General features: G+C 37.3%; 1 protein-coding gene across 1 annotated transcript; it reads left to right on the top strand.

Moving 5' to 3' along the window:
• Positions 1-10,187: 10,187 nt before the first annotated feature.
• On the top strand, positions 10,188-25,815 carry LOC132152117 (kalirin-like). The gene is made up of 15 exons (XM_059560827.1): positions 10,188-10,343; positions 14,023-14,300; positions 14,629-14,739; positions 16,397-16,503; positions 16,724-16,790; positions 17,043-17,146; positions 17,889-17,958; positions 18,083-18,169; positions 18,252-18,344; positions 19,351-19,401; positions 20,860-20,937; positions 21,850-22,035; positions 22,126-22,297; positions 22,391-22,557; positions 24,491-25,815. The coding sequence occupies exons 1-15, from the start codon at positions 10,262-10,264 to the stop codon at positions 24,707-24,709; spliced, it is 1,872 nt and encodes a 623-aa protein (XP_059416810.1). The 5' UTR covers positions 10,188-10,261; the 3' UTR covers positions 24,710-25,815.
• The last annotated feature ends 415 nt before the right edge of the window (positions 25,816-26,230 follow it).

The following is a 26,230-nucleotide window of genomic DNA, read 5'->3' as shown; positions in this document are numbered from 1 at the left end:
AAACAAGAGTGGATCCGGAACATCAGGGAAGTGATTCAGGAGAGAACAATCCACCTGAAGGGGGCGCTAAAGGAGCCCATACACCCTCCCAAAACCCCAGCCAGACAGCGTAGCATAAGCAAGAGGTATTTCACCTCATCCACCTGCTGTCTACATCCACCTAAAACATAGATTTTTTTTCTCTGCTCAGTTTCTTCTCTTGTCTGCATTGAGAGAATCAGTACATCTGTACTCACAAAGCTCTTGCTGCTAGGGTTTTATAATAGAGTGTGTACGTGTGTTGCAGTGGAAGTTATGTTATATTTATTTAATATTTATCTTTCAGGGAAACTACTGAGGACGCAGACAGTCAGGGTGATGCCAGCAGCCAGCCGGACACAATCTCCATCGCTTCCCGCACCTCCCAGAACACTGTAGACAGTGACAAGGTACAGCTACACTACACAAATCATCCACTATGACACTGTATTGCCATTTGGCTTGTTCAGCATCTTGTAGTGACAATTGTGACACCAGTGGACATACAGGTTTGACTGCGAGAATTATTAAAATTTTCCTCAAACATAAAGAAACCCCAGAAGCCTAAGGTTAAGTGCACTGGTATCAAAATGAAGTTCAAGAAGTTCAAGAAGAGAGTCAAACATAGAGAAATATGTCGAAAGCATGTCACCATGTTTGGGTGAGGGTTGGGTTTAAAATGTGTGAGTGTGTCTTTTAAAAATAATTTCTGTCAAATGGGAGCTACTCCACCTATGGAAAATATGATTGTCTCATACACACATACGTCTGTTTAGACAACACCAGCTCTTCTGTGGTGTGTGTGTGTGTGTGTGTGTGTGTGTGTGTGTGTGTGTGTGTGTGTGTGTGTGTGTGTGTGTGTGTGTGTTGACTCTAGAGTTTGTACATGGATATGTTTTTATATATTTTGGTGTTTTAACCAAGGCTGCATTTATCAAAAATATTATTTATATATATATATATATATATATATATATCTATCTATATATATATATATATATATATATATATATATTATGCATGCAATCTATTCCTGTGATGACAAAGCTGAATATTTAGCATCATTACTCCAGTCGTCAGTGTCACATGATCCTTCAGAATTCATTCTAATATGCTGATTTGGTGAAGAAACATTATTGATTATCAGAATTGAAAACCGATGTGCTGTTAAATATTTTGTGGAAACCATGATATATTTTTTCAGGATTATTTGTTGAATAGAAAGTACTGCATTTTTTTTTTTTTTTATAGAAACAGTATACATGTTTTTAATGTGACTTTTGATTTGTTTAATCGTCTTTGCTGAATATATAATAATTTATTTAAGATAAGATAAAGATATTCCCTTATGTGTTGTTTTGATGATGGTCTCCCCTGAAGATCCTTTCATTTGAGTGTGTATAAGTTCATTACTGACACTTAAATGTCTTGGCCAAATTTTTTGTGTGTGTGCAGGATGAGTTATTTTGCTTTCTTTCTTTCACCAACTTTCTTGCTCCGTTGTTTTTACTATATAACTTTCCCACTCGCTGATTCACTGTTATTCCCATCCAGTATGTCAATGTGCCACAAACTGTATCATTGCTCCTAATCTCTCCGTCTGTCATTTCTCTGTAATTTTATGATTATTTGTGCCTGCTCTTAACCTCAGGCCAGTCTCTCCGCTCTTTTTTTCATTCAACCATCTAATTACAGACAAAAAAAGCTTTCAAGAGTCAAGAGCAGCTCATGTTAACTAGAAACACATTTTCTAACACAGTCTCTTGCCAGATCAGTTGTTTTGCGGTGTTTATGTGGTTTAAGACACTGAATGTTACACACAAGATGGCAAATGTTGGTGGAAACTGCTAGCTCCAATCTGACTGGCTACTTAGGGATGGGTTTATTTGCAATAGTTTTATAGTAACATGAATGGCATCAACCTTTTAAAAGAAACGCCTTACTTAGACATCAGCAATTATAATAAGAAATGAGAAGTAAGTCTGACAGCTGGGATTGGCCACTTTATACATCAGTCCTCCTGTCTAAGTGAGCCATTGAACCAGACTTTATGCTAGTCAAAAAAATTTAACATTTACAGTGTATTTAGCCTAAATCACCTAACAAAGCAACTTATGCAAACCAAGCCATTAGTCACATAATTACACACATATTTTTCATGTCTTTTTCTTTCTTTCTCTCTCTCTCTCTCTCTTCTCTGTTAGTGGTCTGTCTCTTTGGAGTTATTGTACTGCTAGGCCCTTCTTATGTCATTGTGGTTTGAGGTTTGTGAGTTGGTGTGTAACCTATGTATGGCTGTGTCAGTGGGCATTCAAATATAAAACTATATATAGGATTCTCATATTTCCTATTTTTACAGACTAGACATGTCTCTGGGTAGTGCGGTTTGCTCGCTGCTGTCAGCATTTGTTCCAGAAGTTAGCTTAATTTGACAAAAACTCCATTTTAACGTCATCTTAAAATTATACATATATATATATATATATATATATATATATATATATATATATATATATATGAAGAATTCATAAGCAAACCAAATAATGTTTGTATGTTTTTATTCCAAAAAATGCAAATAAATAAATAAATAATTTCTAAATAGCCTTAAGGTTTAGTTTTGTTTAGTTAGTCTTTAAAAATGTGCATTATTTTTATATAAAAACTGTAGATGTCTGCAGGTGGTTTTGTGTGTGTGTGTGTGTGTGTGTGTGTGTGTGTCTGTCTGTCTGTATAGATATATTATGTTTGATTTAGAGTTGACACCTCAGTTATAGTGAGTAATGTTTCTTGTTTTCAAAAATGTATGAAATCTATGACCCTATGACTGTGTGTGTCTTTATCTCACAAGCACATGTGCATGCACACACACACACACACATCTTTCACATCAATCTTTGCTTGCCCAGTTTGAGGTGTTCTGTTCATTTCATTTTCCCTCCTCGCTCACTTTTCTTAGTTCTGTTGGAGTCTGTGTTTGTTTTCCTCCTCTTTCTCTCAGTCTCTCCCTCTCTCTCCCGTATGAGCCGAACCCTCTCAACACACCTCAGCTGTGAAGATCTATATGACAACACAATAATTATTCTCCATACTTTATAAAGAACGTGGAGCATGAGTTCAGTCACTAGCCCTGTGTGAGACTCTGGGAGTGAGCACTTTGGTTAGACTGTTTTCTACCAGATTTTCAGCCAATCAGAAGGCGGATCTGGATGGCAGACTGACTTCTGGTTGGTTAGATTGGTGGTACAGATAGAATCATGTCCAGGTGGAGGAGTCTCAAACTACCCAAGAGAACCAGACTTGTGAGTACAAATGCTTCTGATGGAGTTTTGGATATGATTGGATTGGCTTGTACTTTTTTATAAATGAATTATGTATTAGTGGTAGTTTTTAAGGGAGAGTGTGGCTTTGTTGTCTATTTTCATTATTGTTTGGGATAAATCATAATTGTATGGTTTATTTATGTTCAAGCAATATGTTTGTACATTGTCTCTCATATGTGTTAGTAGTACAGAGTGTTAGTACAACACCTATTTGAATTGCCTCTTTTAAAAATAAAAATGCTTCATTAGTTACACTGTTATACTATTGAAAAGTGTTTTAATAATGCTTTTTAGACAGTAGTGGTTATTTAATCAGCCCAACCAGTACCATCACCATCTAAATAAGTACTCTGTGATTTCCCCGTGGTCATTCTCAAATGATTTCAAGTGTCTCTGCTGACATTTGCACTTTAAATGTAGGAGTGTACTTGTGTGTTTGTGTGTGTGAGTGTTTTCTGTCCCCATAAGCATGAGCTCACATTTGGACTGTGTTTTTTGGGTTGCTCAGAAGGGAGTGGCTGTTCATATTCTACTTCATATGTTTGTTTGGCTAGTCAGATTTGTAAAGCTAAAACCTGTAAAATAAATAAAAAAATAAAAAAATATATATGTAACTGTATTCAAAGCCAAACAGTATTAGGAAGAAAATAATTTAATAATATTTTTCAAATTTTTTTGTAAATGTATTAATCATTTTAAATATATTGAAAGTATTTAATTATTGAAATATGTTTAAATATATATATTCAAAAATATGATACAATAGAAAGTATTATATATTACAAATATATATATATATATATATATATATATATATATATATATATATATATATATATATATATATATATATATATATATATATATATAATACAAATAAATATATAAATTAACATTTCTAAATATTTGAATGGATATTAACTTCTATTTACTACTATATTAACTACTGATTTACTAATCATATAATGTATTCATGATTGTAAATAATTTTATGATAGTCAAAGATATTAAATTGTTACCTATTAGTATTATTTTTATTATTAGGGACTTGGTGCAAAATACAGCATATATGCATGTCTTCTACTACTGCACATGTATGTTTATAAGTTACCAGTACATCTTGACTCCAGTCTGCATGACGTCTGTTGTGAAGAAAGGAAAAGCGTCAGCTAAATGTTCTCATATGGCACATATATAATCCTGGCTCATTCTCTATTGGTGATAATACTTTCCTCATGGCTGGGAGTTCTGTAAGTTTGGAATAGTCTGTTCCATATGGCGAAAATTCCTGTCCAGTTGTAAAGAATCAGGGAGGGAAAACACCCCGCGTTCCCTCGAGGAGGGCGTACCACCCTCCTCCAACCAGTCATTCAATCTCCTCCTCCTCTGCTTCGCTCTCCAGGGACCCTAGAGTTGTAAACCTAGTATTATAGCCTTTTGTATTAACATTGTAGCTTTGAGAGTAGAATTAATTACACACATAATTACAAACACGTACACAAACTCTCACAAATGCTGCAAAGACAATTAAAGGTCCCATTTTTCGTGCTTTTTTGAAGCTTTGATTGTGTTTACAGTGTGCAATATAACATGTGTTCATGTTTCGCGTGTAAAAAAACACAGTATTTTTCACACAATTGACCTGTTCATCTGTATACCGCTGTTTTCACGGTCATAAAAACGGGCTGATGACTTCCTTGTTCTATGAAGTCCCTCCTTCAGAAATACGTAACGAGCTCTGATTGTGCCAGTGGTTCCTGTGTTGTGATTCGACACCAGCTTAGCACACGCTGCCCTCCTGGAAACGCGATTGGGCTAGTTTTGGAGTAGTTTTGAGAAGCAAGTGGGCAGGAGCATGTGCTGGAGATGTACTTATAATCACAGGAGTGTTTTTACTGACGAGATGCGCATGAAAATCGCATTTGATTTTTTGCACAGCCCTAACATCTAGTTAACAAAGCTAAACAGCGTTGCCCTTTGTGTAATAAGTTACAGAAACTGTTAAACGCACCAACTTAAATAATAAAATACACTTACCAGTTGTGGTCCATAAACAACGCCTTCTCCAGACAAAGAGGGAACTGCTCCATCTTTCAGGAATAATCTTTGTGCGAATCCGGCATTAAACTGATTGAGATTGAGGAAGCTGTCCTCAGCAAAATGTGCTGCACATAGTTTTACATGTGGATTATAATTTTCGGGAACCGAGTTAAACATAAATTGTAACCATTAATCTCCAAGTACAGCGTCCCCGGGAAGCCCAAACAAAGGTGATTGGACTCCGAGATGAAAATAACAGCATTTCGACGACATGGCGACAAACACAAACGCAGCTCTTCCTCTTCTCCGTCGGAGCGCAACAAGACCACTCCCCCCCCCCCTGTTTTAGTATTCATGTGGGCGGAGGTTAGTCAAAAACTGTTTTAGTGACGTCATTACTGCAGGAACTATAGGGATGTAGTCCAAACGGGTTGTTCATTGTAGGCGAATTCTGTTAAATAAAATATCTCGCGTGGCATTGAACTTTGAGCTTTAGAATTTTACAGATATTATTTATACTCTAACAACAACATTATACACTAAACTAAAGTTTAAAACATGGGATCACGAAGAATGAGACCTTTAACACAGAAAAGAGAAACATTTGCGTACATAAACATACACACATTTAGACAGTAAAGGAAGCACATAGACATTTGTGGCACCTCCCACATGATTCAGTAGTTTTTAAATGAAGATGATCTAACCCAACTATTTGGGTGTTTTTGTATGTGCAATAAATAGGTCAGTTCAGTATGGTAAAAACAAAAATTACAAATATTGACTTCTAAAGCCACTTTGTATGGCTATTAAATGATTTACTCATCTGCCTTGTTATAAATTTTCTTCATTTGAAGACTTTTTTTTAAAGCAAAAAATTGTTTTTTTACTTAGTTGCAATAAGCACCTCAAGTTAATTCGATTTTTTTGATGATTGTATAATTGTAATTTATTAAATATATATATACACATATATTTTTTTTTCTTTTATTTTCTTTTTTTGCGGGGAGTAGACAATATAATATTGTTATGTCTGGAGAGTACTGTGGTACTACCACAGTAAATGTCCATGGTGTTGTCATGGCATTATCTCCAAGAAGTGTTTTGGTACTCTTTTGGTACTTTTTAAAAGTTGTACTTTGTTTATGAACACAGCTTCAGTGTTTAATACGGGAAGAAGGCGAGTTCTGTTTTATTTTCCAGCTGAATGTGTGTTTTGACCCTCAGAACATGGGCAGCTCAGACATGACTACATTCAGGGAACTGTCTGGGATGCTGGGTGCAGACACTCAACAGTAGAGTCTGAAGGTTTGATGTATTCAGGAAGGAGGTCAGAGATGGAGAGACCTCCATTGGAGAACAGCTGTTCAGACCTGCCTTTTCCTCACTTACTCATCCTGTCTTTAGCTCAGTTTTCTGTTTCAGTGGGTGTTTTTGATGAAGATTAGAACATGTTTCTGTGTGTCTGTAAATGTGTGTGTGAGGTGTTGAATTGATTTTCTGTCAGTGTAGGGTGAGTTTGTCTCTGGTGGTGATGTGTGTATTTGTTCAGTGAGCTGGTTTCTCTCTGCAGCCTGACCATCCTTTATTTCTCTCAGCCTGCCCTGTTCTTCCTTTCATTTTTGTATCCAGTTTTGTACTGTTCTAGTAAACCTTTTCTGCATGACATTTTTAGCACAAATGTGTTCAGATCTTCATCCAAATCATAAAATATAAATTATGCATTCACATGCACTGTGATGTATTTCCGGGTTGAACAGAATATTCTGTAGGAAATAATATAGGTTGGAATTTTATATCCACCAGGATTTGAATGTTTAAAAAAATATATATATATATACTGTATATATATATATATATATATATATATATATATATATAGATATATAGATAGATAGATAGATAGATATATAGATAGATAGATATAGATATATATAGATAAACCAGTTTCTCTTTTTTTCTCCGTAGCTGTCGGGTGGCTGTGAGCAGACTGTGGTTCTGCAGGACTTTGTTGCAGGATCAGTGGGTGAGTTGAGCATTCAGTCGGGTCAGACCGTCGAGCTGTTGGAGAGGTCTGGAGAGCGGCCCGGCTGGTGTCTGGTGCGGACCACCGAACACTCGCCCCCTCAGGAGGGTCTGGTTCCCAGCAGTACCCTGTCTGTGTCTCACTCTCGCAGTAGTGTCGACATGGACTGCTTTTTCCCACCCGGGAAAGGTTAGTCACACCCACACAAATGTTCGCTGATCACAAACACAGATCACGTTTCACTTTCATATAAATTTTTTGATACAGTACATTCTTTGTCATTTGCATCAAGATGTTTTTCATTTATTTGTGCTCATCCCTGTTTTGACTGATGCATTTATCCAAAGCAACTTACATTGCATTCAAGGTGTACATTCCATCCCCTGGGATTTGAATCCATGACTTTTAGAACCATGCTGTGCTGTTTAAGCTAATACTTTTATCCTGAGAATTAAGTCAGTTGCAAAACAATTACCGGTATCATAAAATAATGAAATGTTTTCTGTTTGTTGCTTGCAAAAATAATCATTTTGTCAGAAATAGTAGGTCATCAAACATAAAATTCTGTCATCTAAATTCTGATAATTGCTATTCTTGATAATTAATAATTAGTCATTAATAATTGATAAAGAAATATTTCGTCAAAAAGATTGAGAACCACTGATTTGTAGTATTTTCGACAGCCCCAGTTACTCACTATGTATATTGCATGCTAAATAAAGAGCATCTTTCACATTCTGTTCAATAGCAGGTTTCAAATAAATCATAATTTAGTATATAGAGACAAGAAATTTTCTTTTGAATGACTTATACCTTAAAGCTGTTGTACTGTACACGTGTCGACGGCTCTCTCGGAACAGCATGTGTTCTGGCTTCTTCCAGGGAGCCAGTTCTGCTCTCGCTGGGTGAGGTACAAATAGGGTTTGATCGTTAATTAACAGGGTGCTAGTGATGCTATGAAAGGCTTGCGTCCTGCTTTGATCCAGCTTGGGGGATTGGTGTATGTGTTTGGTGGGGCTTCAATCCTGGGACTCTCACAGGCTCATGAAATGTTTCACACAATATATATCCACACTGAATCCGTAAGGAAACATTTTAGTTTTCAATTCACCTTTCTATAACAGGGTCTTTTATTGTGGTAGGAGCTTTCAGGGGACAAAGTGATGTCCATAAGGGTGTAGCTTTGCTTTTTTGGGGGGGTCAGGGTGGTGTCAGTGTATGCATTTAAGGCCCCATACTGTCTGAAACGGAACACTCTGTATTGTAGTCCCTTTACTTCCTGTTATCTCCTTGCACTGCGCTTCCTGTATTTAGAGGAACACATTTCTAAACATCCCTACCACAACACCCCAACCTCCTAACTGTTCAGGCCTGGATCCAAGAATAGACAGAGGAAAGGGGGAGCTGGCCTACCTTTTCCAGGTAGGTTTCAAGAAAAATACATAAATAGAAGATGACGGGTCAAGATGACTTCTGAACTGTGCTGAGCTGCACTGTCACATTCATAGAGCTTTAACCTGGAATATTTCTCCAGTGATATCACTTAAAGAGTCTGCCATCTGTTCCCCCTCTCTTTTTATGCCTCTTCACACTTTTGTCTTTATATTTTGAGTAGGTGATAGTGGTGTGTGTGCTGCTCTGTATCTGATGCAACAGAGTGATAATAAACAGAAAGTGATGTATAGTAACATGGAACAGGGCTTTTTTTTCCAAGTACTGTTATTGGATCTTCGGTCCTCCTATTATTAGACAGTCATGTTGATGTTTTTGAAACTTAAATTTTAAAATGTTCCGCTGCTGGGTGTCACATAGTTAACCTGTACATTGTAGAAATAGAATTCCAAGTAGGCCAGATAGAACCTGAAACAAAATGATTCATACTATGGGCTGTCCAGATATTAAAATCTGTGCAACATGCAACACCTTTTCTAGACCTGGAAAGGTTAAATTAATAAAATATATAAAATCCTATTTTGTAATTAATATACATTTTCTAGTTATGCCTATATCCAGTGTATCAAATATTTCATCAGATAAAATTCTTAATCTTTATGAGTGGAAAAGTCATGTAAATTTGTTGGTTAAAGAGTGAGAGCTATGGCATGTTGCAACACTGATCTGCAACCGTAAACAAATAAATAACAAGTTTTTCCAGGGACATGTTCCGCTCTGTATTCTCACATTACTTCAGGTGTCATGTGAAAAACCTAAAGCAGTCCTGCCTATTGAATAGAGCCAGAATATATCTTTTCAAGTATAAACATTTAACATTATTGTAGGAAATGTCAGGTTGACCCTTAACCCTTATCTCTGGTTCTTATCGTGACTGTCTTTACTCACAAGAATGAGCCTTTTAGTGTGCATATCTTAGATGTGTGTGTGTGTGTGTGTGTGTGTTCTTGAAACCACTGAAGTGGGGATGAAGATCTTGTGATATAGACACACCCTCTAAAAATGGGCCACTGCAGCATGCAGACATAGCTGATTTCAGGATTCACACACACACATATACACAAACACCCACGTGAAATACACTCACCATAGTACTTTGTCTTTCTCTGTAACCATTTCAAAGCAGGGACTCCTGTTTCTCCAGTCTTGTGTGGAGAGAGATTTCTTTTTTTGCATACTGGTTTAGCAGATCTCAGTGTGAATTCAGTGAACCTTCCTGTATCCCTTTGAGTGTGTGTGTTTGTGTGTGTGTGTCCCCTGGCCCCTCCCCTATATTGTGAAGAGAAGCGCTGAACTTCCAGCAGAGCTTCAGTATTGAAGCGGAGTCCTTCACTTCCCATTCCGTCCTCCGTTTCTCCTCCTCTGTCTGTCACCTGACGCACATATGAGACAGTGAGCGAGCAGCATGCGGAGCGGGAGGTCGTGTTTCTCTTGTGGAGTTTGTCTCAGTTGGATTTTGGGAAAGATTCGCTGTTGTGGTGGGACAGGTGCGTAACTCAACACGCTGGAATGTACGCAGATGCATTCGCATGTGGGTCTGTTCGTGTTGCCAACTGTTCGGGTTAATGATTATGATTGAGTTTTGTGTGGTGGTGGAATTTCATGTGCATCTTTTCATCTGAACTCTGGTATTTAATGTAACGGTTCACTGATCGGAATCCTGGAGATCTCAGATGTGCCCAAGGGTGTTTTGTGTGACTCAGCTGATGGTTATTACAGACAACAGGGTTTGCTGTTAAATGCAAGATCATTGATCATTTTAGCAGTGTTGTCACTTTAGTGAGTTCTTTTGGAGGTTGACAAGCATTTACATTTTAAAAAGTGAAAATGTGCAGTTGTTGCATGCTTTCATTCAAAGTAAATAAGAGTGAATTTAGAGGATATATTTTATCAGTCCATGTGTTACCTAAGAATTGAACCCATGTCCTCGGTGTTGCTAGCGCCATGTTCCATGTGTAGCACTACAGAAACACCTTAAGGAGCTTTTTTTTTTACCATCTGACCCTTAAAATTGGCTTTCTCTGGTTCAACCTCATGTGGTCAGGTTGCAGTGTTATAATAAAAAATAATATTTTTGAAATGAATAAATCTATTAATTTAGCTGTTACCCTTTTTACTATCTTTCATGTCAACTGTTTTTTTTTTTTACTTTTGAAAGGATAATATCAATATGCTGTATCTGTCTGTGAATATGTATTGTGTGTGTGTGTGTGTGTGTGTGTGTGTGTATGTGTGTGTGTGTGTGTGTGTGTGTGTGAGCAATATACTGCTTCCTCAAGCTTCTCTGTTTTCCTGTAACCTAATTTCTCCATCAACAAACCAATGTGTCTGCTGTTCCCTCTGCTTTGAAGCTCAAATCAAGTTCCCTGCTCTGTTTGATCATCCCTTACCCATTTTTTCTTGAAGAATAACATGCTCTTTGAAGATTTGGCACATTTTGGTGACTCAGTGTGTGAATTAGTGTCAGGGGTCTTCAGTCTTTTTCAGGATAAGGACCTCTTGGTAGACAGATCAATTTCACAGGCTATAGTACCTTCTATAGTACACTTATTGACTGACGTGTACAGTTATTTATTAATCTTTGTTAATGTTAGTTAATGAAAATACAGACGTTCGTTGTTAGTTCATGCTCATTCACAGCTCATTAATGAATGTTAACAGGCACAACGTACTGCTGCTGACCCTAAAGAGAATATGTTTCCTGCATTTTCTACAGGACTTCTAGTCCTGTCTTGTTTTTGTTCTGGATAGAATGTTACTTTAGTAAATTGTGTACATGAGAATGGCTGACTGTTTTTTTTCAGATTGGTATCTCCTCTGATATTGTAGAGAGAAATTTAAATAAAGTAGCAGTATGAAGATGTCTGGAATGCTTGACAATGAGGTGCCTGTTTTAATGACAGCAGTGGAACTTGAGGAAATAAAGCATAACTCTAACAAAGGCGCTTTATCCCGGCACGTGGTCAGCGAGGATCCTTCCTGAGGCTGTCAGGACAAGCAGAGCGAGATCCAATTGGTGAATACCTTAGAGGGGTGTCGGCGGGGCAGTTTCAGGGGTGCATGGGAGTAAATGGCTCTTTCAAGGAGCGCATAACAAGGAAGTGACCTTTGTCGCATTCTCACCCCATAGGAAGTTATTTACGCAATGTCTGCGGTAACTCAGTATTGCAGTGTCTGAACCATACAGTCTATGGTCTGAACCAGCAGTGAGTTAATGATTACACTTCAGCGTGTTCATCTGGGCTCAGACTCTAACCATATTCTTGGTTATTTGTTACTTGCAGCAATGTCTATAGACAATGTTAATTAGCGCGGATTTTGACTCAGCCCTTTGCTCTTAACAAATATAAGACACAGTTACAGTAATACACATACAGTACTAGCAGCTGTTGGTACTGCTGGGTTCAAAAGCAGATAACATAACACTCATAATTTAGTTACTTTTTAACACTTACACAAATTCCTTTCAGAGAACTGGTGTCCTGGTTTGTAAAGTTGTCTCAGTTGTCTTTTTGAGGAAGAAATAGATTTTTTTTAAACATAAATAGGTATTAGATGTTTTAAAATGTATTACTATGATGGCGCAGCTGAATTTTCCGTCATTACTCTAATTTTCAGTGTCCTTCAGAAATGTTTTCAGTTCTTTTGTTTTGGTTTGTTTTTTAATGAATAACTGGATAGAAAGATTAATAAAAGTTTTAAAAGGACAGCATTTACTTGAAATAGAAATCCTTTGTAATCTTTAGTGTTAGAATTCTTCTCTGTCAGTGCTTATCAATTTAACGCATCCTTGCTAAATCAGAAGTATTAATTTCTAATATTTAAAAAAAAAATGACTGACACCAAAATTATTTACAGGCAACATATAGCCTATTCGTTGGGTTTTTAAAATGTTACGTTTGTCAAAATCACTGTGAAATTTGCATTATTTTTGTTGTTTAATTACCATGATTACTCTAGAAAAGGGATACCATACCATTAATTTACACATGTAATATTTATATTTACAGATCGTTAAATAAGATCCACATTACAAGATGCAGAACTAGGTCAACTACTTTTTTTTTTTGTATTCAAGGAGCCATAGCTCACCTATAGTTTGCCTATAGTTATGTATTTTTGATATCTTGGATACCAAGTGAAAGTATCTGGGTTTGCTTATTTAGCTAGTCGAACCATGAGTAGAAATCTAAACACAGACAAGTCTTATAAGCAACTCTATTACACCAGTCTCATGCTAACACACGTTATGTTGAAGTGTTATGTACTTGAGTATGATAGTTAAAAAGTTAAATATCTAGATATTTGATTTTACAATCTGAGGGAAAATTTAAATGTTTTTGCTTTGGTAAATTCCACATGCTGTGAACTCCACAGTACCTTGTTTGTGTACTTTCCCTTTGTTGGGATGTCCTGCTATGTGGAGTTTCAGAAAGCCTTTATGCTGAGATCAGGTCAAGCTGGTTTTTTCACTCTACAATTGCGTATAACCTATAGACCAGACAGCTGCTTTTCCTTCCACCTCACCAGAGAGGCTGATGTCCAACACATTGTGCTCGGGTTTCTTGGCTTTTTGCTGTTGGATTGGTTTCTGTGGGTTTTGGTGTTTCAACTGAAGTGATTTTTTCTTCAAAGGTCTGAGCTTGGAAAAGGACAATTTAAAGTTCTGTGTTATATGAACATTTTCTGAGGTTATGTTGTCATATAAATGTTTTGAGATTGTGTATTACATACCAGTTCTAAATTCTATGTTATGTTGGAATTTAATTGTTTGCTTTAATTGGTTGTCTGATCTTTCCAATGTAGGATTTCTTTATAATGAATACCACTATTTTTTTTTTAAAACCATATTACATTTTTCAAGGTTCTTTGCTTATTTAATTTTTTTAAATAACCTCAAAGAGAATTAAATAGAAAAAATATTATTTATAAAAATGTAAAAGTCTTAAAACTAAAACCTTGAAAACCTTTTTGTTATTTTATAAAATAAACAAAAAATTACTTGAAAATAAAATGTTGTATTTCAGCTAGTTCCCAACATTTCACTTTTTTTTATCTTGACTAAACTGAAAATAACAGTCTAAATAAATACAAATGAATCACTGTTACTACCATTGTAAGATTTCTTTATCTTTAAGTAATTTCTCTGTCTTTTTTGTTCAACAGAAAACTATCCTGTGATAAGTTCAGAGGTCAAATCTGAGTCTGCTGCATCGTTGCAGTCGCAGACATCGGTGACATCATTGCCAACCAGTTCTCCGGGACCTAAACGCACTGGAACTACAGGAAACACCTTAAAAAAATGGCTCACCAGCCCCGTACGACGTCTCAGCCACGGCAAGGGTGACAACACTAATTCCAAAAAACCCAACAACAAACAACGTAAACGAGACGGCCGGAAGAGTGTCGAATTGGGACAGGCACACCAAGACAGCACCGAAGAGGTACAACAATTAACCATTAACTATGTAGGAAACATGCTTGCATTAGATGGCAACATTTCAGCATTCCAGCATTGTGATAATAACTCAATTTGATAATAAACAATGTGTAGAAATGCATGCTCCTTTTAATCTGGGACTACACCCAAAATCACTTATTTCAGTCTGCTCAAGCATTTAAATGTAAAAGAGCTTCCTGTACAAATGCATGTTTGATGAGAAGTGTGCTTACTGTTGGAGGTTATGAATGATAGATTCCTTCCAGAACTTCAGTGGTGGGTTTTAATGAATCCATTGAAATGGGTGTGACGTTTTTTCTGTTTCTCCAAAGAGAGGAAGACGAGGAGTGAACAGCGGAGGAGAGGAGGAGGCTGAGGACGAACCACACACACCCCTGCCTCCCCCCATGGAGATCATCAAGGACCCCTCTGCTCAGGAGGAGGTGAAACACAGACTTTCTTTCATTTGTATTTTTGTTTTGCCCTTTTCCTTTTCCTTTTTTGACTCTGCATCCCTCATCCTGTTTGTTAAAGTGGTCATCAGATGCTACATGCACTTTTACAAGTAGTTTGAACTGAAATGTTTGTTGACAGTGTGTACACAACCACCCTTTAATGATATTTTTTTTTTATCTTTTTAAATCATTTCCCCTTTCTCAATTTGAGCCGATCTCATATGCCTGTTTTTGTGATGTCACACAGACAGGCCCCTCCCACAATAGTTTGATTGACAGTAGTGTTTCAGCACAGACTGGACTGGTGTCTTACCTTAGACCCGCCCTGAGTGACTGTCATCAGTCCACCATTGTTTCACCGCCGGAGCAGATGTAGACAAGAATGACTCTTAAGCGATTGAGATGTTCTGTTGTTTGGATGTAATAATAAACATAGCAGTTGTCGTTTACTCCAGAGATCTGAGCTGCTAAAGACGCAGTGGATTACGTTTTTTTCTGAAGAGAATGACATCGTCTCCACAGACATCGTATACTGTTTTTCACGAAACTTGCGTAATTACCCATTATACACTGTGATATAGCCTGGGTCGTTGGTCCGTTGGATCGGATTTCTTTCTCACTACAACCGAACCGCTCCAGAGTTCGTTTTCAATCGAGCCGAGCCCACCTTGTTCAGACGATCTCGGACTGATTGTTTTGGCGCGGAACTAAGCTAAGTGGGGAAATGAACCAGTTTCCGAAACAGCAGCCAGGTGTGAAAGCACCCTAAGTTTTTTTAATGAATCTTTGCAAATTGCCTTTCCTAATAATGTGCTAATTTGCAAGTTTCACAATCAATGTGGCTAAAGTAAACAGTCCCTCAGAGAGCAGCTCTGAAGAGAGGGGCGGGGTCAGCAGAGTTCGTAACATTTAAAGGAAAATGCTACAAAACGGCTTGCTATGAAAAGAGCTGTTTTTAACAGGGTAAAAAGGGTGTTTTTACACTACCATTGAGAAATTTTTACTTTTCATTAAGACCCTAAAGAATCATATCAACTTGTGGAAAATGGGCATCTGATGACCCTATTTAAGTTCATGAAAAAAAATGATGAAAATGTTGTCATCATTTACTCACCTTCATATTGTTCTAAACCAAGCATTCTCTGACTGTTTTATCAGTCAAACCCATTTGACCTAAATTATTAAGTACCACCTGAAATTTTAAGTTAATATTTCAATAATTCAACAGTAAATTTGCACATTCACAGTTCTCTGATATTCGTTAATGGCCACATGAGATGAAGGTAAACGAATAAAATATGTCATCTTGTTAGTAAGCGTTTTATTTTGAATGTGTTTAGTTCTAAAAAGTATTTATTTTAACGTTACATTTTTATTATTTTATTAATTATTAGCTTATCATCCATCAATTCACACTTCCTTCACATTCTTCAGACAACCAATGACGTTTTTTCAGATCTTTTAAGTAAATCATTTGATTCAGTTTGCCAAACCAGTTAGAATGTTCTGTTCAGTAAGTCAGGTTTGAAATGACATGAAGATGAGTAAATGATGACAACATTTTTAGCTATTGCTTAAACACCTTTTACCTATTGTTTCCCTTTCAGTTTTGAATCTTATTGCTCTATCTCTATCTCACTTTCAGACTCCAGAGCCCGGCTCTTTCCCAGTCTTGGGTAGCATCACACCATCTGATCAGACGCCCAGAGACCCAGAAACAGAGCAGAAGAACAAGGCCATGAGAGGGCGAATGTAAGCACCCATCTGAGTGTATGACGAGAAGAGAAACTGCTGAATTCAATTTAAGTTTATTTGTATAGAGCTTTTTACGATACAAATCATTGCAAAGCAACTTTACAGAAAATTAAGTTTCTACAATATTTAGATGTAGCTTGAATTCAACAACAAATAAATCTTCAAATCTTAGTATGCTAGTGTGTTTCAATATCTCTTGTATATCCCCTGTCCACAGGTTTGTGTTAAATGAAATGGTGCAGACAGAGAGGGACTATGTGAAGGATCTGGGTGTCATTGTGGAGGTATGTTATAGGTATATGTTTTCTGTATCACATTACAGATTTATAAAAGTTATTGGACAGAAATTAAACAGTGATCTGAAGAACGTAGAGTATAATGTGACATCAAACTTTTTTCTGTACTCCAGAGAATTATATACAGTGCAAAATGGTTAATTATAAGATTTTCCTGACCTCAGGTGCCACAAAGAACCATTAAGGAGCCTTTATTATGAAGTAGGGTTTCCAAATGTCTGTTTTCCTATTTTTTCCTAGGGCTTTATGAAAAGGATTGGGGAAAAAGGTGTTCCGGAGGACATGACGGGGAAAGATAAGATCGTATTCGGGAACATTCATCAAATCTACGACTGGCATAAAGAGTAAACCACATCTCTTTTTCATGCTGTCAGAAAAAGCTGTTGGAATTCAAATATTCTTAAAGTAAACTTAATGTTTGACTTGGAATTATTTTCACAGCTGGTCAAACACTAAGAACTTAATTTAATAAGGGCACTCAGTGCCTTTGAATGATTAGTAAAGTCGTGTTACTTAATAGGAACTAACAGAAAAAAAAAATTAACATTCTCATAAAAATTCCAAATGAATCATTTTTGCTGAGTGTGACATTCGCACAGCAAAAACAGATTTACGTATGCTACCGTTAAAAAGTTTGGGGTCAAACCTCAAAGAACCCTGAAAAATATGTAAAAAGCTTTCCACAAAAATATGAATACGCACAACAGTTTTCAACATTGATAATAATAAGGTTTTACATTTTAAATAGAATAGAACATATTTATATTCAATTGTTTTCATAAATATTTCACATTATTACTGTTTTACTGTTTTTTCAACAACATTAAAACAAATTACAGATCCCAGACTTTGGAATGGTGGTTTAGTGTATATTGACTTCACAATGCCATGCAGTCTTTCACCCACTTTTCATGCAACAGTTTGTCATTTTTGATACCATCAAAATAATCAGCATGCAAAACATGTACACACAATTTCCTGGTTGACATAAGCAACAGCACACTAAAGAAGGAAATGGACTGAATTTCAGATTGGAATCCAATTTGGTTCAGTTAAACAAAATGTTTTCTGTTCTTATTTTTAAAGGTTCTTCCTCTGTGAACTAGACAAATGTCTGCAGGACCAAGACAGACTGGCTGAGCTCTTTATCAAGCATGTGAGTTCAACAAAATTAACTGTGTGTGTGTGTGTGTGTGTGTGTGTGTGTGTGTGTGTGTGTGTGTGTGTGTGTGTGTGTGTGTTGTAGTAAATTAATTCTGTTGTATTTCTCTGTTATCCAGGAGAGAAGGTTACACATGTATGTCGTCTACTGTCAGAACAAGCCCTGCTCAGAGTTTGTCGTGGCTGAATATGATGCATTCTTCGAGGTGAGTGTTATTTGAGCAGCTCAGTTACATCTTCTCTAAAGTAAAGTGCTCTGTCTGATGATGTTGTTGGTATTTCTTTCAGGAGGTGCAGCAGGAGGTAAACTCCAGACTGTCCATCAGTGATTACCTGATTAAACCCATCCAGAGGATCACCAAATACCAGCTCCTGCTCAAGGTATTGGCTGCTGATTTACACAATGATTATACCATTACGATGTAATATTACAAACTGGAATACTGTGAAATACCAGTGTAATTTAAACTAATTTCTATTTTAATATATTTAAAAATTGTAATTTATTCCTGTGATGGCAAAGCTGAAGTTTCAGCATTCAGAAATCATTCTAGAATGCTGATTTGTTCAAGAAACATTTCTTATTATTATCAGTGTCAAAAACAGTTGTGCCGCTTAATGTTTTTGTGGAGACTGTGATGCATTTTTTTAATGTATACAAAGACAGCGTTTATCTGAAAAATAAATTTTTTTAACAATGTTAAAGTCTTTACTCAGTCCTTGCTGAATGAAAGCATTAAAGGGATAGGTCACCCAAAAATGAAAATTATCCCATGATTTACTTACCGTCAAGCCATCCTAGGTGTATATCACTTTCTTCTTTCAGATGAATCCAGTCGTCTGAGTTATATAAAAAAATATCCTGTCTCTTCCAAGCTTTATAATGGCAGTGAGTGTTTATATTTATTTTTTAATAGTCCAAAAGAAGTCCAATAAAGAGTATCCAATCCATTATAAAAAGTGTCCCACGCAGCTCTGAGGGGTGAAATAAAAGCCTCCTTACGCTACGCCTACATCCTACGTGCATGGAACAGTTAGCGGAAGCTAGAGATTAGTTTTTTTGTTTTATTATTCTTACAAAAAAACGCATCGATTCGCTACAGGAGGCCTTTATTTACCCCTTTTGACACTTTTTATGATGGATGGATATGCTTTATTGGACTTCTTTTGGACTATTGGAAAAAACACATTTTCACTGCCATTATAAAGCTTGGATTATATTTTTTAATAACTCTGATTGGATTCGTCTGAAAGCTAAACCTTAACCAAATCTAGAGAGAGAGAGAGAGAGAGAGAGAGAGAGAGAGAGAGAGAGAGAGAGAGAGTGATGCTTTATGTTCAGGTTATTCTCCTATTTTAAGTTTCTTTGTTTATTTGTTATTTGAAGGACTTTTTGAAGTACAGCACTAAAGCAGGTCTGGACTGTAAAGAGATAGAGGTAGGTCACTAAAGCAATTCTACACTGGACAGAATTATAAACGCAACACCTTTGTTTTTGCCCCCATTTTTCATGAGCTGAACTCAAAGATCTAAGACTTTTCTATGTACGCAAAAGGCCTATTTCTCTCAAATATTGTTCACAAATCTGTCTAAATCTGTGTTAGTGAGCACTTCTCCTTTGCCGAGTTAAGCCATCCACCTCATAGGTGTGGCATATCAAGATGCTGATTAGACAGCATGATTATTCCATAGGTGTGCCTTAGGCTGGCCACAATAAAAGGCTCTAAAACGTGTTTTATCACACAGCACATTGCCACAGATGTTGCAAGTTTTGAGGGAGCTTGCAATTGAGACCAGCCACCCAGACAGCTGCTGCAACCAGGGGCGCTGCACAAGATCCCCCCCCCCCCCCCCCCATGCTCATCTGCATGCTTGTCATCCTCATCGGGGTCTCGACCTGACTGCATTTTGTCATCGTTACTGACGTGAGTGGGCAAATGCTCACATTTGATGGCGTCTGGCACTTTGGACAGGTGTTCTCTTCACGGATGAATCACAGTTTTCACTGTACAGGGCAGATTGCAGACAGCGTGTATGGCGTCTTGTGAAAGAGCGGTTTGCTGATGTCAACGTTGTGGATCGAGTGGCCCGTGGTGGCGGTGGGGTTATGGTATGGGCAGGTGTATGTTATGGACAACGAACAGGTGCATTTTATTGATGGCATTTTGAATGCATAGAAATACCATGATGAGATCCTTAGGCCCATTGTTGTGACATTCATCCACGACCATCCCCTCATGTTGCAGCATGATAATGCACAGCCCCATGTTGCAAGAATCTGTATAGAATTCCTGGGAGCTGAAACCATCCAAGTTCTTGCATGGCAAGCATACTTACTGGACATGTAACCCATTGAGCATGTTTGGGATGCTCTGGATCAGCGTATATGACAGAATCTTCCCGTTGCTACCAATATCCAGCAACTTCGCGCAGCCATTGAAGAGGAGTGGATCAGCATTCCACAGGCAACAATCATCAACCTGATCAATTCAATGTGAACGAGATGCATGCACTGCGTGAGGCAAATGGTGGTCACACCAGATACTGACTGGTTTTCGGACCCCCCAATACAGTAAAACTGCATTTAGAGTGGCCTTTCATTGTGGCCAGCCTAGGGCACACCTGTGCAATAATCATGCTGTCTAATCAGCATCTTGATATGCCAGGTGGATATGTGAGATGGATGGATTATCTCGGCAAAAGAGAAGTGCTCACTAACGCAGATTTATACAGATTTTTCTTCACTCATGAAAAATGGGAGCAAAAACAAAGGTGTTGCATTTATAATTTTGTTCAGTATATATTAATAAATATAAATTCTATACACCACATACACTTCTATCTTCAGTGTCCTGTCATGTTTTGACATTGCTGGTCTTTAATTTCTGTCCTGCAGAAAGCAGTTGAGCTGATGTCCCTGGTGCCCAAACAATGTAATGACATGATGAATCTTGGACGACTGCAGGGCTACGAGGTAAACTCAGCTCTTTGAGGAACATACATTAAAATAAATTTTTATTTAATGTAACTATAATGTAAAGATTAAAACTCCATGATCACGGGAACCGGCGGACAATCAAATAAGGTTTTAATAATCAAAATAAAGACAAAACAGCACATCAGCCCCTCACGGAAGACTGACGCGCACAAATCAAAACCAAAACACAAACTAAAATCCAGGCCTGGGCCTCTCTCGTCCGTCAGTGTCGTCACTCTGGTTTTATATCCCTCCATCTCCTCCGTGGGACTCGAGACCGGTGGGTCGAGCAGGTGTCGCTCATTTCCAATCACTCCACTGGCCTCACTCCTGTTCCCACGGCTCTTGGCCCCGCCCCACTCGTCACATATAACTATTACAATTACAAATGTAGTCACAAAAGTAAGTTACATTTAGTTGACTGCCAGAAGCAGTAAGTGCCAATTTAAAATTATACTGACAGATAATTTCTCAAAGCAACATGACACATCTATTAGTTTAATAAGAGTTATATCATTATGCTAACACATTAGGTTTATACTGAAAGTGTAAAAGTTTAGCTTAAATTTGTCTTAACTGGAATGTTCACTAACAATGGACCAATTAGATGCAAGTTTGACATAATGGACTAACAAACTAATTAAATTCAAAATAGTTGACACTGAAAAATGCAGGTATTTTGTGTGTCAAGAGGGAAAGTCCTGAAAAATACACACGTACACACACCATTCTACAACCAAATCTGCTTTCAAATATTCAGGCAGTTAGTCTGACATGCAGTGCTGGAAAATCACATTTAATAGAAGTACATGACCTTGACTTTCTTGAAATATCAGGTGATGAAAAGGAGCAGATGTATTTATCAGTGCTTTGATGATTACTTAGGATTGCTTATGTTTGTTTGCACAGGGGAAGTTGACAGCTCAGGGAAAGTTATTGCAGCAGGACACGTTCTTTGTGACAGAGCAGGACTCTGGCGTTCTGTCCCGCAGTAAAGAGCGCAGAGTGTTCCTCTTCGAACAGATCGTCATCTTCAGTGAGCTGCTTCGGAAGGGCTCGTCAACACCAGGTTACCAGTTTAAAAAGAGCATTAAGGTACATTCAGCACAAGTTGATTCAAGTCTGGTAAAAAACGAAATACCCAACATGAAAAATAAAGTCTTATTTGTGTGTTGACCTGTGCAGGTGAGCTACCTGAGCATGGAGGAACATGTGGACAGCGACCCCTGTAAGTTTGTGCTGTCATGTCATGGCTCATCTGAACGACTGACACTACAGGCCGCTAACATCGACATCAAGAAAGAGTGGGTCCAAAGCATCCGAGAACTGCTGGACATGCAGATCAACTTCCTCACGGGTGAGCGCATTATGAAAGAGTTAAGGAATGTGGCAGTTGGTATCTTCAGCTGCTGGTTCATTCATAACCTGCTCCTCGTCTGTTTTTCATCAGCTCTCCAGAACCCTCAGAAAAGCCAAAAAAAAGAAAGTGGAGGTTCTTTGACGAGGCAGCTGTCCAATAGCAGCCGTTCCTCATCCTCTCATCCCTCCACCCCCCTCAAACCCAACACCGCCCCCAATGGAAGCCCCACACACAAGCCCAATAAGCATGTAGAGGAGGTGAGCATGATCCAAATGTTACATAAATGTCACATCAATTATTAACTAGGAATGTCAATCAGGTAACAATATTTTATACATTTTCTGGAGGAAAAAAAACATTATATAGGCTATAACAATTAATCAAATTTCTCACATATCAATAATTGCTGAAGTAAAGGCTGCAAGTGAAGATGAGACATTGACGAAAACATTGAATAGATAGATGTGGCTTTAGATGTTATGATTTACAGTTGTTATGATTATGATTGATAAAACTTAAAACAGTACTTCAAGCTTGGATTGCTCTGATTGTAGGTAAATTCCAATATGATGGTAGGAATCAAAGAAAAAAAAATTATTATGCTCACTAGGACAGCATTTATTTGATCAACAGTAAAAACAGTAATGCTGTGAAATGTTATTACAATTTAAAATAACTGTTTTACATTTTAATACAGTTCAAAATGCAATTCATTCCTGTGATGCAAAGCTAAATTATCAGCAGCCATTGCTCTAGTCTTCAGTGTTGAAAACAGTTGTGACAGCTGAAAAAGAGTTTAAAAGCCCTGCATCTAACTATTCTCACTAGACAGGAGACTAATTATATCAATAGCATTCTGTGCTTAAACAGCATTGTGTAATCCAACTAAATCAATTAGTTACCCAGAACATTTTAATTTAGCATCTCATCAAGGGCATATATATGTAATTAAACGTAATTGGTTCACACTACACTAGTCGCTGCAGTCTGTGCATGCATCTCCTTGCTGAACTGGATGTGTCTGCTGCAGTGCTGTGAAGTTCCAGTCTAATTGTGTTTGAGGGGAGGAGAGGTGCTGCTAGTTATTCTTAGTGGGGGGAATGGCCTAGTTTTCCAGCTCTGCCCCCGTGTCTCGTACCTGTTTCTTCTCTCTGCAGGGTCTCTTACTTCTGTTCTGGCTTTCTGTCTTTCTTGTTCTCTTTTTAGTCGCCGCAGTCTCTCTCTCTCTCTCTCTCTGATGAGCTTGTATCTTGGCCTTGGCACACCCTGCTTTTTTTCTGTGTCCCTAATCACACCGTCACTGAATATCAGACTGAAGGAGCTGCTTGTTACTTTTTATTTTTCAATGTCCAAGCTTTTCACCCAGCTATTTATTTATCATGCCAGCTCAAGGTTAACAGTGAGGAACCGTGTGAAGCTTTGTCCTGATTTGTAAGAAGTATTCGACCGTATGAAAAAAATCTCTAAATTACTATAATCTGTAAGAATAATTCAAATTAACAACTGATTTGAATATAGACAGATGTCTCTACTCCAATTAATTTTTAGTAATATAAACATTTAAGGTTTTTGTAATATGAACAGGCTAGATGTAATATTTTATTATCTATTATGTAATATTTATTTTAAACATAGATTAAATATTGAAGAACAGGTTAATTAGAACTAAAATGAATATGTAATATGCATGTTCAGCAAAATTCTCTTTCTAGAGCTAGATATGGACACTGGCATTTCTGAGGTAAATGTAAAGTATGTGACATTGTTTACATACTGTTTAATTGACATCTATTTCAGTTAAACCTGATTAAGAGATTACATTTCTGTAAATTGTACGGTATCTGTACATTTTACAACAATCTTTCACCACATTAAAGTGCGCCAAAACTGTATTGTTTGGATTTCATTATAAAATTGACAGAATTTGAAAGCTGAGACTTTGTCTCATATCAAAAGTAAGAGTACAAATCCTTTTGTGTATTATTATATTGGATGAGAGGTGGGCTACAAATAATGTTTAGTTAAGTTTTATTCGTGCATCAGCTGAAAACAGCACAGATAAAATATTTATTTTGGGGATTTAAGAACAAGTATTGGTTCATTTTAAAAGAAAATGGATTAAAAGTGATCTTTTCAACCCATGTATATTCTTTATCAGAATGTTTGGTCTCATGGTTTTTGTGTTTCCAGGAGTTGGATGAGGGGGAGTGTAACGGCCTGTCATTGGTGCTAGTGACGCAGCATTACAACGCTGTGAAGGAGGACGAGATCTGTGTGGTGGTTGGTGAGAAGGTACAGATCCTGGCGTCCAATCAGCAGAACATGTGCCTGGTTTACCGACCTGCAAACAGCCAATCGCCTGCTGCAGAGGGCTGGGTTCCGGGTCACGTGCTTTCTTCAACTCGGTAAAGCCATGCCCCCTCAACGCCTCGGAATAAACCACTACTCACATTTACCAGCCTACTCTCGGAAAGCATGCCAAGACATGCCACTCAACCTCCTGTTAAGCTACTGTTGGTCAGTCAGAACAGGAAGTCACAGCCCTTTCCCCTGCCACCATATAGTTGAGGATTAAAGATGCACGCTGCAAAAAAAAATGGTGCGATATCACCTCCCATAGTCAATATGGTCAAAAAATAAATGTAATAAAAGGAAGCTCAAGAAAATATATTATATTGCTAATAATGAAAAAAAGATTGTGTTGTATAGAGAGGAAACTAAGGTGAACTTGTCAGTGAATTACGTGTGGATGTGTATGGATGTTAACGTAGTCCTTTCTCATCAACATGCTCCATTACGCGCAACGGACTGTTTTTAAATGGGGCTCTCCCTTTTTCCCTGTCTGTCTATGCCAAGTCATTTGCACACTGTGTATATTTTCTTTTACTGAGATTTTATTTTTGGAAAGGTTTTTTTTTTTCTTTTTTTTTCCCTAAGTGTCTCAATTGTTTTTTGCATATATTAGTCGTTGCACATTAATTATTTTTCTTTAAGTTTTGTCAACCAGTTCAGTGTTCTGTACAAAGTATTCTGCACTTTTCCAACAAATAGTTGTGCAATATCACAACCGTCACAATGCTCATAACTGTACTTGTAACTAAAGATTTAAATGTATTATTCTGTATCATTTTAAATATGTATATACTATTTTTGCCATAATAGATACACAGCAGAGGAAAATCTTCCCTCTTTTCTTGTCAGGCTCAAGAAAAAAAAAAACTTACTAACCCTGGTAGTCTGCACTGCCTCCAAAACCTAAATAGGATATTCATTTTACATTCAACATCATCAGATTTAGTATGTAATAAGTTATCATCTGAATCATATCAGAACTCAGTCGATTAAAAATGGATGTTGTTGATTTCTGAAGAGTAGTCTCTGCTGTCAGCGTTCAGATCTCAGATATATGTGTAAATAAACATACAAAAATAATAAAATAATTCTAGCAGGTATTTCACTTGTTAAACTCTGGAATGTTGTTCATAATAAAGCTGACAATTTTTCATCTTGGAAAATATGCGTTCTGTATAATTTGAACATCTTTGCATCTATCATCATCCATTAACTATCTCAGCGAAAGTGTGCAATAACAGCAGGGTTAGTGAGATACTAACCCTGCTGTTATTGGACACTTTCGCTGAGGTATAAATTTAATGCTTAAGTAAGAACAAAGCATCAATGTCTACTATGGAATAATAACTGAAATCCTTTGTTTTAGTGTGATGCTGTATCCAAACCACTAGGTGTCAGTATGAGTCCGAGATGACTTTCATGTTGAGCAGTGCAACTGCTGAAATGCGATGGTAGATCCAAACCAGGTAAGATTGCTACCTACCTACATACAGCTTGAACCACAATAATAGCCTGCTACAATTCAGGCCTGCAAATATACATTTATGTAACTCTCTGTAAATCTGAGGGTTACATTTT

The sequence above is a fragment of the Carassius carassius genome, chromosome 10 (assembly GCF_963082965.1).
Source record: "Carassius carassius chromosome 10, fCarCar2.1, whole genome shotgun sequence".
NCBI classification, from domain to species: Eukaryota; Metazoa; Chordata; class Actinopteri; order Cypriniformes; family Cyprinidae; genus Carassius; species Carassius carassius.
The sequence above is the reverse complement of the archived record's forward strand: the minus strand, read 5'-3'. Positions and strand labels throughout refer to the sequence as shown.

Bases quoted from the DNA above. Each gene is read 5' to 3' on its own strand.
- LOC132152117 (XM_059560827.1), top strand. From the start codon at position 10,262: ATGCGGAGCGGGAGGTCGTGTTTCTCTTGTGGAGTTTGTCTCAGTTGG. The intron at 14,740-16,396 runs GTGAAACACAGA...TCTCACTTTCAG, and splicing joins ACCCCTCTGCTCAGGAGGAG to ACTCCAGAGCCCGGCTCTTT. The intron at 22,036-22,125 runs GTACATTCAGCA...TGACCTGTGCAG, and splicing joins AGTTTAAAAAGAGCATTAAG to GTGAGCTACCTGAGCATGGA.